This window comes from Charadrius vociferus, unplaced genomic scaffold (genome assembly GCF_000708025.1).
Source record: "Charadrius vociferus isolate BGI_N301 unplaced genomic scaffold, ASM70802v2 scaffold332, whole genome shotgun sequence".
NCBI classification, from domain to species: Eukaryota; Metazoa; Chordata; class Aves; order Charadriiformes; family Charadriidae; genus Charadrius; species Charadrius vociferus.
Window position 1 is genome coordinate 1,971,090 of NW_009647418.1, and position 12,367 is coordinate 1,983,456.

General features: G+C 39.4%; 2 protein-coding genes across 2 annotated transcripts; one reads left to right on the forward strand and one right to left on the reverse strand.

The window, feature by feature from the left end:
• Position 1: 1 nt before the first annotated feature.
• EIF2B1 (eukaryotic translation initiation factor 2B, subunit 1 alpha, 26kDa) lies at positions 2-3,691 on the forward strand (the record flags this gene model as incomplete). Its single annotated transcript, XM_009880334.1, has 8 exons — positions 2-101; positions 221-357; positions 443-559; positions 1,052-1,164; positions 2,079-2,147; positions 2,697-2,772; positions 2,973-3,098; positions 3,536-3,691. Coding segments are annotated over 8 exons (894 nt in total), but the record flags the coding sequence as incomplete, so codon positions are not given.
• Positions 3,692-4,203: 512 nt separating this feature from the next.
• DDX55 (DEAD (Asp-Glu-Ala-Asp) box polypeptide 55) lies at positions 4,204-12,173 on the reverse strand. The gene is made up of 13 exons (XM_009880258.1): positions 12,124-12,173; positions 11,948-12,034; positions 11,253-11,344; positions 11,088-11,150; positions 10,209-10,358; positions 9,591-9,780; positions 8,917-8,999; positions 8,392-8,523; positions 7,237-7,329; positions 6,465-6,579; positions 5,594-5,762; positions 4,922-5,214; positions 4,204-4,441 (listed from the first exon to the last, which is right to left on the reverse strand). Exons 1-13 carry the CDS (start codon positions 12,151-12,153, stop codon positions 4,274-4,276), a joined length of 1,665 nt encoding a protein of 554 aa, XP_009878560.1. The 5' UTR covers positions 12,154-12,173; the 3' UTR covers positions 4,204-4,273.
• Between the last annotated feature and the right edge of the window lie 194 nt (positions 12,174-12,367).

A 12,367-nucleotide genomic window follows, 5' to 3' on the forward strand; every position in this document is an offset into this window, starting at 1 on the left:
CCTGATCGAGACCTTCAGGGCGCAGCTGAGGGACGATCCCGATGTCGCCTCGGCCGTGGCCGCCATCCGCGCACTGCTGGGCTTCCTCAAGCAGGACCGAGGTGGGCTCGGGCCCTCCCCTCAGCCCCGGGCGGGACGGGGACACCCCTCTGCCCCGGGTCTCCCTACGGCGAGGCCCGTGCCGACGGGGCCCTAGCCATATACGTCTGCCTCCCCGCAGGTGAGACCATCCAGGGCCTGAGGAGCAGCCTGCTGGCCGCCATCAACACCCTGTCCCGGGTGGACTCCTCGGTGGCCGTCTCCTCCGGCGGGGAGCTCTTCCTGCGCTTCATCAGCCTCACCTCCCTGGAGTACTCGGTAAGGGCGGCCGCCCCCTGCCCAGCCACGCTGCCCGCAGAGGGGGACCCTCCCGCCTCACAGCAGACACCGCCGTGTTTTCCAGGACTACTCCAAATGCAAAGAAATCATGATTGAGCGCGGGGAGATCTTCCTCAGGAAAGTCTCTCTCTCGAGGAACAAAATTGCCAAGCTGTGTCATCCTTTCATCAGAGATGGTGCCGTAAGTAGGCTGAGGCATGGTCACTCTTGGCTGGTGCTCTGCTGCTTGCAGTAAGGGCACAACAAAAGGGGAGGGGAGCAAAGCTTACTAGCATTCACACCGGCCTTGTCTTATGGCAACTTCTGCAAGTACATAGCTTTAACATCTCCCTTTGCTTTATTTTGTTAAGACTCATCTCCTCCCCCTGCTTCAGTTTCCAGGCAATGCAACTTTAACTTGTGGTCTACTTCTAAGAGGTGCTGAGGAGTCACCGCTTCAGGTTTCCATTTAAAGTACTAGATCATCACCCCTTGGCCACGCCAGGGCTGGCCCCGTAAAGCCCAGCTCACAGAGTGGTTTGCTATCCTATGATTTGTAGAATACAAGTGACATACGTTATTATTGAACATTGACAGACAGTTGTGTGACATAAAAACCATGACACCATTAACAAAAGTAAAGGTTTCCCAAAGCTCAGCAAAAAAATAATGTCTGATTATTATTTTTTGACAGCGAATATTGACACATGCCTACTCAAGAGTGGTCCTCAGAGTGTTAGAAGCAGCTGTTGAGTCAAAGAAGCGATTCAGTGTTTATGTCACTGAATCACAGCCAGACCAAGCAGGGCAAGTACTCATTTGTGTTTTATCTTGCCTAATAGGGTAAGTTACAGCTAGCATCAAATCTGTCGTACCTTAAGAAAGCTGCTAGGCTTATTTGCAGCATTTTAAATGGTAACTGTCACTAATAATATCACATTATTCTGGACAAGTGGAAGAAACAATATTGGCAAGTAGTTTCCAATACTAACTATTCTAATAAGAGTGTTACCTAAGTTTTCCTCAAAGGTTTACACACTTTCAGTCAGTGCCAGGCAACTTAGATTTCCCTTGGGAGACGGGAGACAACTGATTTGTAGTTGTCTCCTTCAAAAGCAGGCTAAAATAATCAGTATTATCTTAAGCACAGAAAGTAATACGTTTACCTAACAACGCTGTTTGACAATGGCAAGTAAAGTACATTACTGACAGCAAGAGAGCAAGCTTTCCCTCCTCAGCATAAACCAGTGCGTAAATGAAGTAGTAAATCCTGCATACTGGATAAATACACATTGCTAACCAGTCTTTCACTGGAATCAAGGATGTTCAGTCAAGTGAAATACATATGATTTTCCAACTTCACTAAAATAACTTCTGGCAATGCACCCCATACTTTATTTCTTGTTTCCTATACTCTGTTGATGGAAAAGCTGAGGCAGTTTAGGTAATCTGTCATCTTAATAACAGTTCACTGACTTATCTTTCTGTCAATGTAATTTCTGATGGCTAAAACAAACTGACTTGACTTTTGTTGGGTTTGTTGTAATCCTTTTGTTTCCATTTCTACAAAATAACTTATTTTCTATTTGAGGGTACATAATAAACCAAAACTACAAGCAAGGGAATGTGGGCCATCATGGGTTTCAGTCTTTCAGACAATATTTTTGTAGCATTGTCTTTAAAGAAAAAACTTCTAAGCTTCAAACTTTTTTTTTTAATAGGCAAAAAATGGCAGAAGCCTTGAGGAAGCTGAACATTCCCGTGACTGTGATTCTGGATGCTGCAGTTGGGTAAGTCTGATCATTAAACCTTAGTATTGTTCAACAGAATTTTATTTTGATAGTGTTACATGTAACTTTCCTAGAAGCTTGTTCAAACTACAGAGGTTGTTAGTTACTTTGTCATAGTTGTTGAACAAGCTAAACAAGTTACATCTAAAGGTGCATGATTAGGAGAGTATGTCTGCTACAAAATAAGTACTTGATGTTTGCATATTAAACGAAAAATGGAGTCAGACAAGTGTAGAACTGGGGGATATGTTAAAAAAAAAACCCAAACACACAAAAAAAACCCACCACCAGGAAAAAACCCAAAGCAACCAAAATTGAGCTGCTACACAAAAAGGCTACTTTTTTTTTTTTTCTAATTGGCACACGTGTTATCATTTTGGGGTTTTTTAAGCTATTTGCTAAATTACCACTGATTAGTGGAAGTGTAAAACATGATAAAAGAAAGAACTATAAGTGAAAGACTGTTTGAATTACTAATTTCTGTTCTGTTCAGCAATGCATTTGTCATATTAACCAGTAAGACTTGGATTTTTTTCCCCCTTTAAACAGCTACATTATGGAGAAAGTGGACCTGGTGTTAGTTGGTGCTGAAGGTGTAGTTGAAAGCGGAGGCATCATTAACAAGGTAATAGGTAGAGAGTTTATTAAATCATTCTGTAAACTCTAGACTTCTAAAGTTAGGTTTCTTTGAAGAATTCAAGGCTTTCTGAAAAATCTTTTCTATTTTGATGTTATCCAGTACACATCTATTCATTGTTGTAAACTGGGCAATATTATGTCATGCTAGTGCTGAGTCTGCTTGTTGTTTTCCATCTGTCTCCACAGATTGGCACTAATCAAATTGCTGTGTGTGCCAAAGCACAGAATAAGCCATTTTATGTGGTAGCAGAAAGTTTCAAGTTTGTAAGACTTTACCCTCTGAATCAGCAGGACGTCCCAGATAAGTTTAAGGTAAGAGAAATTCAAATTACTTCTTAGCCAGCTAAGATGCACATTTACATGTCCATGAAAAAATTTCGTCTAAGCATGTCTTCATTTCTCTGGATCTCTGTACTGTAGCTTACCGTATATAATACGGAGCTACTCCATGTTACAGTCGCATGTCAGACAGCCATAATTTGTCATACTACTAACATCTAGTTCCCAAAGCAGTTCCTCTGGGGCACAGGAGCAGCTGAGGGCAAGAAACAGTTAAATCAATACACTTCAGAACTACAAATTGTACTTCATAAAGCAGATAAAACAGCTGAGACCAAGGTAGCACCAGCCAATGCCTTATTTTAAAGCAACTGACTTCCTTCAGTTTTACCACAAACATCTGCTCGAGGCCCAAAAGAGGTTTTAACTTGCAGTTGTGTAATAACTAATGGTCTCCCGTTTCCTTCTAGTACAAAGCAGACACTTTGAAAAAGGGTCAGAATCTAACAGATGAGCATCCCTGGATTGACTACACATCACCATCGCTAATTACGTTACTGTTTACAGACCTCGGTGTGTTAACTCCATCAGCTGTCAGTGATGAACTTATTAAACTCTATCTGTAACAGATGACTTGGTGTACAGGAGATATCATCTTCTTCATTGACTATCACAGTTGTAAGAACTTGGAAGATGATACGAGTTGCATGGACGTGGTAAAGAGACAGCATTATAAGGATTAAGTAATTATCAGCCTTCTTGAGTTTTTAAAGCAAAACATTACATATGGATGGACCACTGTTAAAAAAAAAAATACCGGAGTTACTACAGCTTCTAAAGACCTAAAATAAATTATTTTAAAGATGGGTGGAGTATTTTGGTATTGTAAAATAAAATACCTTATGGTGTATTTAAGCTCACTCTGAGGTATGCTGTTACTTACTGATCTGTGGTACATACCCGAAGAAAACAATTAAAAAATGCACAAGGCTGCTAATGGAAATCTGCAGCTCCTGCCACGCCATACCAGAGTGGTGCTTTTAGCTTTGTTCTTAACTGCAGGCTTGTTTGTATATCTTCACAGATGCCAGGTCTCTTTGTTGAAGAAATGAGATAAATTCTGTTCTCTGCATCGTTATTTTGTTATAAAAATACAGTTTTATTGAAATTGGCAGTATTTTAATGTAAAAGCGTGGCTACAATAACTGTCAACCTACGGATTCTAAGTCAGCAACAGTTTCTGGTTTGAGTTTACTCTGGCTGCCTGTTACTCTCTTCTCAAACTCTTCTTCACTAATTTTTCCTTTTTTTAGTCTTTTCAAGAGTCTTGTGTCATTCAGCAACTCTTCCATATCCTCATCTTCAATATCAGAGCCCTGTTGACAGTTGAAAAATATCAAATTAAACACAACACCAAAAAGCTTTCATTCTATACAGCTGAACATGAGAAGTTTACAATTCAGGTTTGCCAGGAGTTTCCAAGCAGGGAGTAGTACTCAATTTCTACCTAGGAAACCGTCTAATTCTCAGTTACACTTGAGAATTGAAAAAAGGAAAGAGGAAAAAAAATCAAGTACTGTCCACCATCATGCCATACTGCTGGACCTCTGAGAAATGAAAATCTATGCTACCTATGCTGGCAGCATTATTGACCAACATAAGACTGCTGAGTTGTTTTAGTGTTGGGCTTTAAAAAGCTTCTCAATTTTTTTCAGACCTTGCCTGTCAAGGTCTTAAAAAGTTAATGTACAGTTGTCAATTCCGTCAAACTAAAACGCCACAGCTCTCTGCCATTTGAAAGTATGTACCTATGCTACAGTAATCACATGCAGTTTAATAGAATGGGCACAGTTTACCTCTTCACGCTTCCTTTTAGCTGTTACTTTCTTTTTCTTCTCCCTCTTGGCTTTCTGCTTTGACCAGGCTTTGTTCTTTATGAATTTCTTTTTACCTCCATTTTCCTGTCTTTCTTTTCTTTGTTGTTCTAATTGCTTTTGCCTCTGTTTTTCTCTATTTTTATCCTTAAATGAAATGGAGTCTGTATTAACAGTGACCGGAGTAAAGTCTGGAAAACATTTTCCTCTTAGTTCAGGCATCTTTGGCATTTTTAACAATGCAAAACCTTTGGCAAGGCTAGAAAAATCCAGATCTGTTAAAATAAATATTATAAAGTCAGTTTCCTGCTGGATAAAAAGTTAATTTAACTTAGCAAGTCACAGAAAAAAAAGCCCTCACTATCTTACTGTATTCTTTGCATTCTATACTTAATACTAGTAACAATAAGTCACTTTTATTTATGCTTATGTCAGCTTGGTCAAACTTGCTAATTAAACGTTTTCTCTTGAAAACCATGAGAAACAAGTTGCTTGAAAAAACAGGAGTTTGATCAGAATCTGATAATGCAGAAAGTAAATTTGAGATCAGGAATCAGTAGTTGAAGCTTGTGGAGGATAACACTGTTTTTTCCCAAACCAAATACTGTCTTCTGAAAAGAACAGTAAAAGATATCAGCCGCTGCTGGGAATTACCTTTTATTCGGAAGATCAGATTACACTCATGTTTGGCATAAGCCTGGACGTAAGACACAAACGCTTTCATGCCTTTCTCAAACACTGCCCTGTCAGCTAGGGCCATAGACTTCAGTTTTGGAAGAAGATCTAACACGTTTGTCTGTGGTTTCATTTCCTGCATGGGACACTGAAAGCCAGAAAAGAAATACAAAACCAAAGGAAAAGTTTAGCCGAATGATTTAAAAATGCACTGTGAAACTTCAAACACACATTTCCCCAGTTAATCTTCAGTCAGCTTTGAGCCCCCTTCCCCTTTTACTTGGTCATTTCAACACTGCAGTTCACCATTCAGCCCCACACGCGGTCGTCCTGGCCCAGCAAGAGCTTGCATGCTGCAGCTTGAGAGAGGGAACATCTTCATCTCGTGCCTTGTCAAGCTACATTCTAATTAGCAGGACTACAGAGAATTTATACAATTAATCCTACAAATGCAGGACCAGACACAGGAAATTATCCAAGTTGAACGTAAGCAGCACAGAAGGTGCAACGTATAAAGTAGTGGCGGGGATGGGGGTAGGAGCGTAAGCCGGCACTGCCCTTGCGGAAATGCTCGATCTCCACAGAAATGAAAAGCCTTTCCTTACTCGATGCACCACATGCTCATATTACAAACTCAGTCAGTAACATGGGGAGCAATCATGTATTAACAGATAGTTGCATTTGGTGATTAATAAGCAGCTCTTGTCTTTTTTTGTTTTTAATTATGCACTTCTGCTAAAACATCTGTGCATATGACCTTAAGTCCTACAAATGTTGATTTCAAAACTCCTATCAGTAAGCCTCTCCCCTTGCCTTTTCCTGCTTTGGGGCAGAATGAAAGTCTACTAACCTTTTGGTTGATTGAGAGAAAGTTAATGTAAGATTCTTCCATGGGAAGCAAAAATACAAGTGCACTGCCTACGTTGCCGATCCGTGCTGTTCGACCACACCGATGCACAAAGGCACTGAAACAACACAAGACAGAGGTAACGTAAGAAGAGATGCTCAGTCTGATTTTAAAGCATTAGACAGACAGCAAAAGGGGAAATCTGATGGAATGGAAAATACAGAGCACTATGCACTTTTGAACTAAACCAGCAGGAATCAGTAACATCCAATACATATAGCAGCCCCACTCAATTGTTAGGACTGTATGCTAAAACAACGGGGAGTTTAAGCACATCGTAGGGAGAATTATGACATTGGAAGTTAAAATACACGGAAAAGCACCTTTCATGCGAACTTACAATGTACCATTCCTTGAACAGCTCTGCCCAGACTCTGACCTGTTTTCATTCACCCTAATGTCTCACCCCTTGTTATTTCTTTGATAATCTCACACCAAGCCTTACACCAGCATGCCTCTTCACACAAATACAAGTGGCGACCACCCATTCGACTTACGCACATATAACACAGTCATTTCAATTCACAACAGTTACAACAAAAATTGCAGTGTCCCAGCCTCCCTTGCTCATGCATTATGTTGTGTGTTCATTCAGACTAACTTCTAGGCAGTGATTAAACGTGTTTTCCACAGTTGTGTGCTCCCAATTTATATCTAAACAGTACAGTAACATGACCACAAGTAGAGTAAAGGTTTTTAAGATCTCAAGTTGTACCTTGCACTGCTAGGTGGGTCATACTGTAAGACCCAGTGTACTTCTGGAATGTCTATGCCACGGGCCATCACATCAGTGCAAACTAAAATGCCACTAGAAAGAAGAAAAATTGTATTTTCATTAAACTGTCATTTGAGAAGCACCAGTCTACCCCAACTGTGTATTCTGCATCTACACTGGAGAGCGAGGAACAAAATGTTTAAAAACATTTGGTTTTTTGAAAAGAGACACAATATTGTAAGGTAACATTACAAAAAGGAATGTGATTTATATTACAGCCAACATATCACTAAAAAAAAAAAAAAAAATCAATTCCCTATTACAAGTTCTATTTTAAATCACCACTGCATCCACCACAGCTGAAAGTAATACTACAAATGTTTTAAGAAAATACCTAAAAGACTGACAGTTTTAGCATGCTATTTTAAACAGTTGTTCTTCCAGCCTGTTCGTAATTATTTTTCTTGTAACATAAAATGCTAAAACTCAGGTCCCATGCAACAAAAAAAAAAAAAAAAAAAAAAAGACAGCTAACGGGGTGAGAGTCTCTTAACAACAACCTGCAAAGCTGAAACAGAATACTTTTCCGCAGGTAAATTATAGCATCATGTTGCCATATTCTTGTTCCTATACTAACAAAATAGCACCCTGGGTTTCCACTCTGGTTACGAATCAGGAAAAGGTTATTTTCACTATCAGTCCCCTATTGATGGTACGTCTATAGAACAAGGCTAATGTGTGACTGTAGCACGGGACAGTACAGTAGCCCAGACAGCAGCAGTTAATGATGGGCTTCATAGTGCGAATGTTTGCCCAGCAAGCACTGCAAACTGCAGAGGGTCCCAGGCTGCAGAATATCTCAAATCCATGTCCCTGCTGGGGACGTGAATATCTCAAATCCATGTCCACCTTCCATGCTGCCACACGGATTATCTAAATTAGATTCGACATGCTCCAGTCACATTTTCACTTTGTGATCATACGTTGAGTACATAAGCATAGTTTGTGTTATTATAAATACATTCAGAACCAGCTAGCAGCATCCTTCTCCTCAGCACAACGCCACTTAAGTGGCAGAATGATATTGTCAGCCAAAATTACACATCCCTTACTATTTTTACTTTTCACTGGCTTAGCCTATTCATATGTTCTTACCCTGGGAGCTTCCGAAACTCAGTAAAAATCTTGTTACGCTTGTGTTTCATTTTCCCATGAATGCTCATTATTTTCACTTGTTTAATTAAGGATTCCAAAGCCTTCCCATAGTATTCCACGCAGGCACACGTGCTGTTGTGACAAAGACAGACATAAAAGCAAAAGATTATGCTGCGCTTCTAATCTGGTTTAGACAGTGAAGCTAGAGTAGTCTCAGATCTTTCAAAAATATACACGATTGCCTATTTTTATTTAAATGTGTACATCATTTTTATAATTAATATATAATCACCTACAACGCCTTACTTTAAGAATGCGTATAAAGTTTATGTTTTGCTGAATAAGGTTTAACACAATCCTGACATGAAGCAATGATCAATCTCTTTTTAGGCACCATATTCTACAAAACATCTATTAAAATTAATCACTTAAAATGTCTGTGTCCTTGTCAACACAGGGCACAGTTTTGGAATTTAAGTAATAAAACACCATGCTGTTTTCACAATAAAACACAAACAGAATTACCTGAAAAAAACTAGATGTTTTTCCTGTTTGTGCTGTCGAAGAAAATGCACCAACTGATTAAATTTTTCATCTGCTTTGCAGATCTATACAATGCAAAATAATAATAAAAAAAAAAAGTAAGAAAATGGACTCGATACAAAGTGATCTGCCAGCTTCCTCCACTCATTGTGCATGGACAAATGCCTATGGGCATAATTTGTTAATATCGATCATTTGTACCACAGTTCATCATGTGGAATATTACTCTTTTGTGTATGTCACACTAAGTAAAAACAAATACTTAAGCTTCCAGTCTTCCCATTCCCAATACCTCTCCCACATTAGTTTCTCAAGTTTCCCTCAGGCACTGCTCTGAAATTGCCAAAGTCTCCTCCCATACCCATTCACTACAAGCAGGTCAAGGAACTGCAGCACTGCGGCTAGTTTAGGATTACAACTACCCCTGATCAGCCAAACAAAACTCAGAGAGTAGGAAACAACAGGGTTGCTAATTCAGATCTTTCTCCTCAGCTTGGTTACTCATCTTCAGAGAACCTGCAAGAGCTTTATGTCTTTGAGACTTCTGGTTCCTCTATTAATGTGATCCTAACTGGCCAAAACTTAAAAATTTATTGATAGAACCACGAAAAAAGAAGACGGAACAAAAAACTATCACAAAGCACAGAGGTTCCCACCATATAATAGTTCTCCAGGCGCGTTGGAGTTTTCTGCGTGTTGCTTGCTGCCATTCCCTTCTCTTTGACCGAGATGCGCACAGGATTCCGGAGACCTGCTCTCACCAGGTTCTCCACCTCTTGAGTTTGAGTTGCTGAGAACAGACCTGTCCGTCTCTGCTTGGGCAAAAAGTCCAGAATGGCATTTAAACTGCAAGTAAGCACATGTAAAACATAACTGTCTCAAGACTCCCCTCAGAAAGAAGTTTAATCATTGGAAGTAAGAGTTTATAAACAAAGTAGCTTTTATTACAGAGTGATGAGTATAGAGCATCTTCTATCGAGCTATTTATCTTAACTTTACAAGAAAAGGGACATCAAAGCTTATTTGTTAGCATGTGTTAATATACATTAAAAAACAAAGATATTGTAAACTCTGTATTCATCAAGGACCCACTTTTCCTGATTCTCTTCCCCTCTTAGTAATTGCTTTTTGTAATCTACAGAGCAAAGAGAAGTAAAAGAACAACAGAATGAATTTAACTTTAGAGGTCATTGTAGGCGACACTCATACACATCAATCATATGTGAACTCATGTAAAACTTTACATGTATTACCAGAATTTATTATTTAAATACCTTGCTTCAAAGCCCATATCTAGAAGTCTGTCTGCTTCATCTAATACCAACACATCAAGAGACTTCACACAACTTGCTAGATCCAGCCCATCTGCTTTTCTTCTGAATAGATCCTCCAAGCGGCCCGGTGTAGCTACAATGATGTTCCCACTGTTTGTGAACAAGACATGCAGCAATTTTGTAACTGCAAGGTAAAGGCTTTGGGGGAACTGCTCACATAATTATCACAGCACAAACCTGCACTCAAGTTGACTGCATTCATCAATTAAACAATTTCAGTTTGTAACTTCTAACTGCATTCATATTTCAGGGCCTTTCAGACACTATGTTGATGGGAGAAGGAACACTCAGGTGAAAGCACACCATTTGTGGTAGCAGAAGTTTAGAATATAATCAGCAACTATGGAAAGCAATTCTCAGCTAGAAGAAATATTTGGTACCTCTGTGCAAAAATCCAGTGGCAAATATCATTCCTTCAAAACTTCACCATCACTATCAGCACCAAACAGTTCCAGGAAATTCATTCATCAGCATTGTTTCAATCTCACTAGAGCCTACTCCTAATACAGCATTTACGAAAAAGAAGGAACTGAAATATTCAGTGAAGACAGTTTTCAGCTCACCATGCTGCACACAGCTCTTCACCCAAACTGCATGTAAATGGTACTGATTTCACATACAATCCTTTCCTATTGTCTCATGGCATCTCTCACTCAAGGCAAAGAATCTACAATTTCCTCAGCATACATCCTAACATTCTTATGCAGTACTATCAAATTTTAGCATCAGCAAGACCAAAGTCCTAATTTGAAAACCCTAAAGACAAGGAGAAAACCATAGCTGCAAAGCATTGTTAAAAATTATAGACAATCAACTCACCCGTGCTCTTTAAACTTTTCAACATCTTCCATGGGATTCCTACCACCAATTAACAGAATCTGACTACAACAGTAAAACAGAAATATTTAGGTCATCTTTGTTTACAAATGGCAGAAGTCCAAAGAAAAAGGAACTATGGTCATGATAAGCCTGAAGTTCACTCACCTAAACCTGGGGAAGTGTTTTGTGAAACATGATAACACTTCATCAATTTGAATCGCTAATTCTCTCGTTGGTGTGATAATTATAGCTCCAACCTGCACACGAAAAACACAATGAATTTATGTAAAATAACAGACTAGAAGAAAGATTTGGGCAAAATTCTTGCTTACAAGCTAAGTGAATACGAGCCATGTTTATGATCCTAGCTTTAGGACAAAGCATTTCCACAGAAATAGAATGCAGTATAGAAAACAACACAAAATATCTATGAAAGTGGTATTAGACCAATGTGCAAAATACCTCCGCTCAAAGAACAGTATCTGATAATGACATTTAATAGCAAGTAACAGGGCAAGTTCTCTGCATGCTAAAGCATATCCAAAGCCAATGGATGCTAAAAAACATTCAAGGCTCTTGTTTGCTGTACACCATTGTATTTGATATTTTAAGACATTTTTCTAACAGCTCAGAAACATGTTTTGCTCACATCAAATAAAAAGCTGTATCTAAGTGCAAAGAAAGCATCCCAACATTTATTTTCAAGTTTTAAACAGTTTACTGTTACTGCTATACCAAAGAGCTGAGTACACAGTCACTTCACGCATATGCAATTTTCCTTATCTTTACTTTTCCTGAAGTCATCAAACCTTATAGGCACATTATAAAAGCATACTCAGAACTCAATAACTTAATCTTACCTGCATTTTCTTTAATTTTTCTTCCCGTCTGAGAAGAATTTCCAGTATGGGAATTACAAATGCTAAGGTTTTGCCACTGCCTGTTACCTGTAAGAAGGGGGAATAGAGTCAGCCCTTTCTCAGCTCAAGAGACAAACCAAGAAAAGCAACTAACTCCACCAAGAAAAAGCACTCACCGCTTCTGCGGCGACATCTTTGTTATTCATGAAGAGTGGAATGGTTGCAGACTGAAAAAAAAAAAAAATAAAGAAACATCACACGAACGCATGAATTGGCTATGGTGGAAGTCAATCCCAGAGAGGCTAAATCCTCCCGGGGACATCACCAAAGCTCTCTGGAAGCATTGCCCGAGCAGAGCCAGTGAGGGAAAAGCCAAGGGCAGCGACTTCCCTCGCTGCTGCAGAACCCCCTGCCTGCTCT

Bases quoted from the DNA above. Each gene is read 5' to 3' on its own strand.
- DDX55 (XM_009880258.1), bottom strand. From the start codon at position 12,153: ATGAATAACAAAGATGTCGCCGCAGAAGCG. The intron at 9,000-9,590 runs GTGGGAACCTCT...TGCATTGTATAG, and splicing joins GCCTGGAGAACTATTATATG to ATCTGCAAAGCAGATGAAAA. The intron at 7,330-8,391 runs GTAAGAACATAT...TCTTCTTTCTAG, and splicing joins GAGTTTCGGAAGCTCCCAGG to TGGCATTTTAGTTTGCACTG.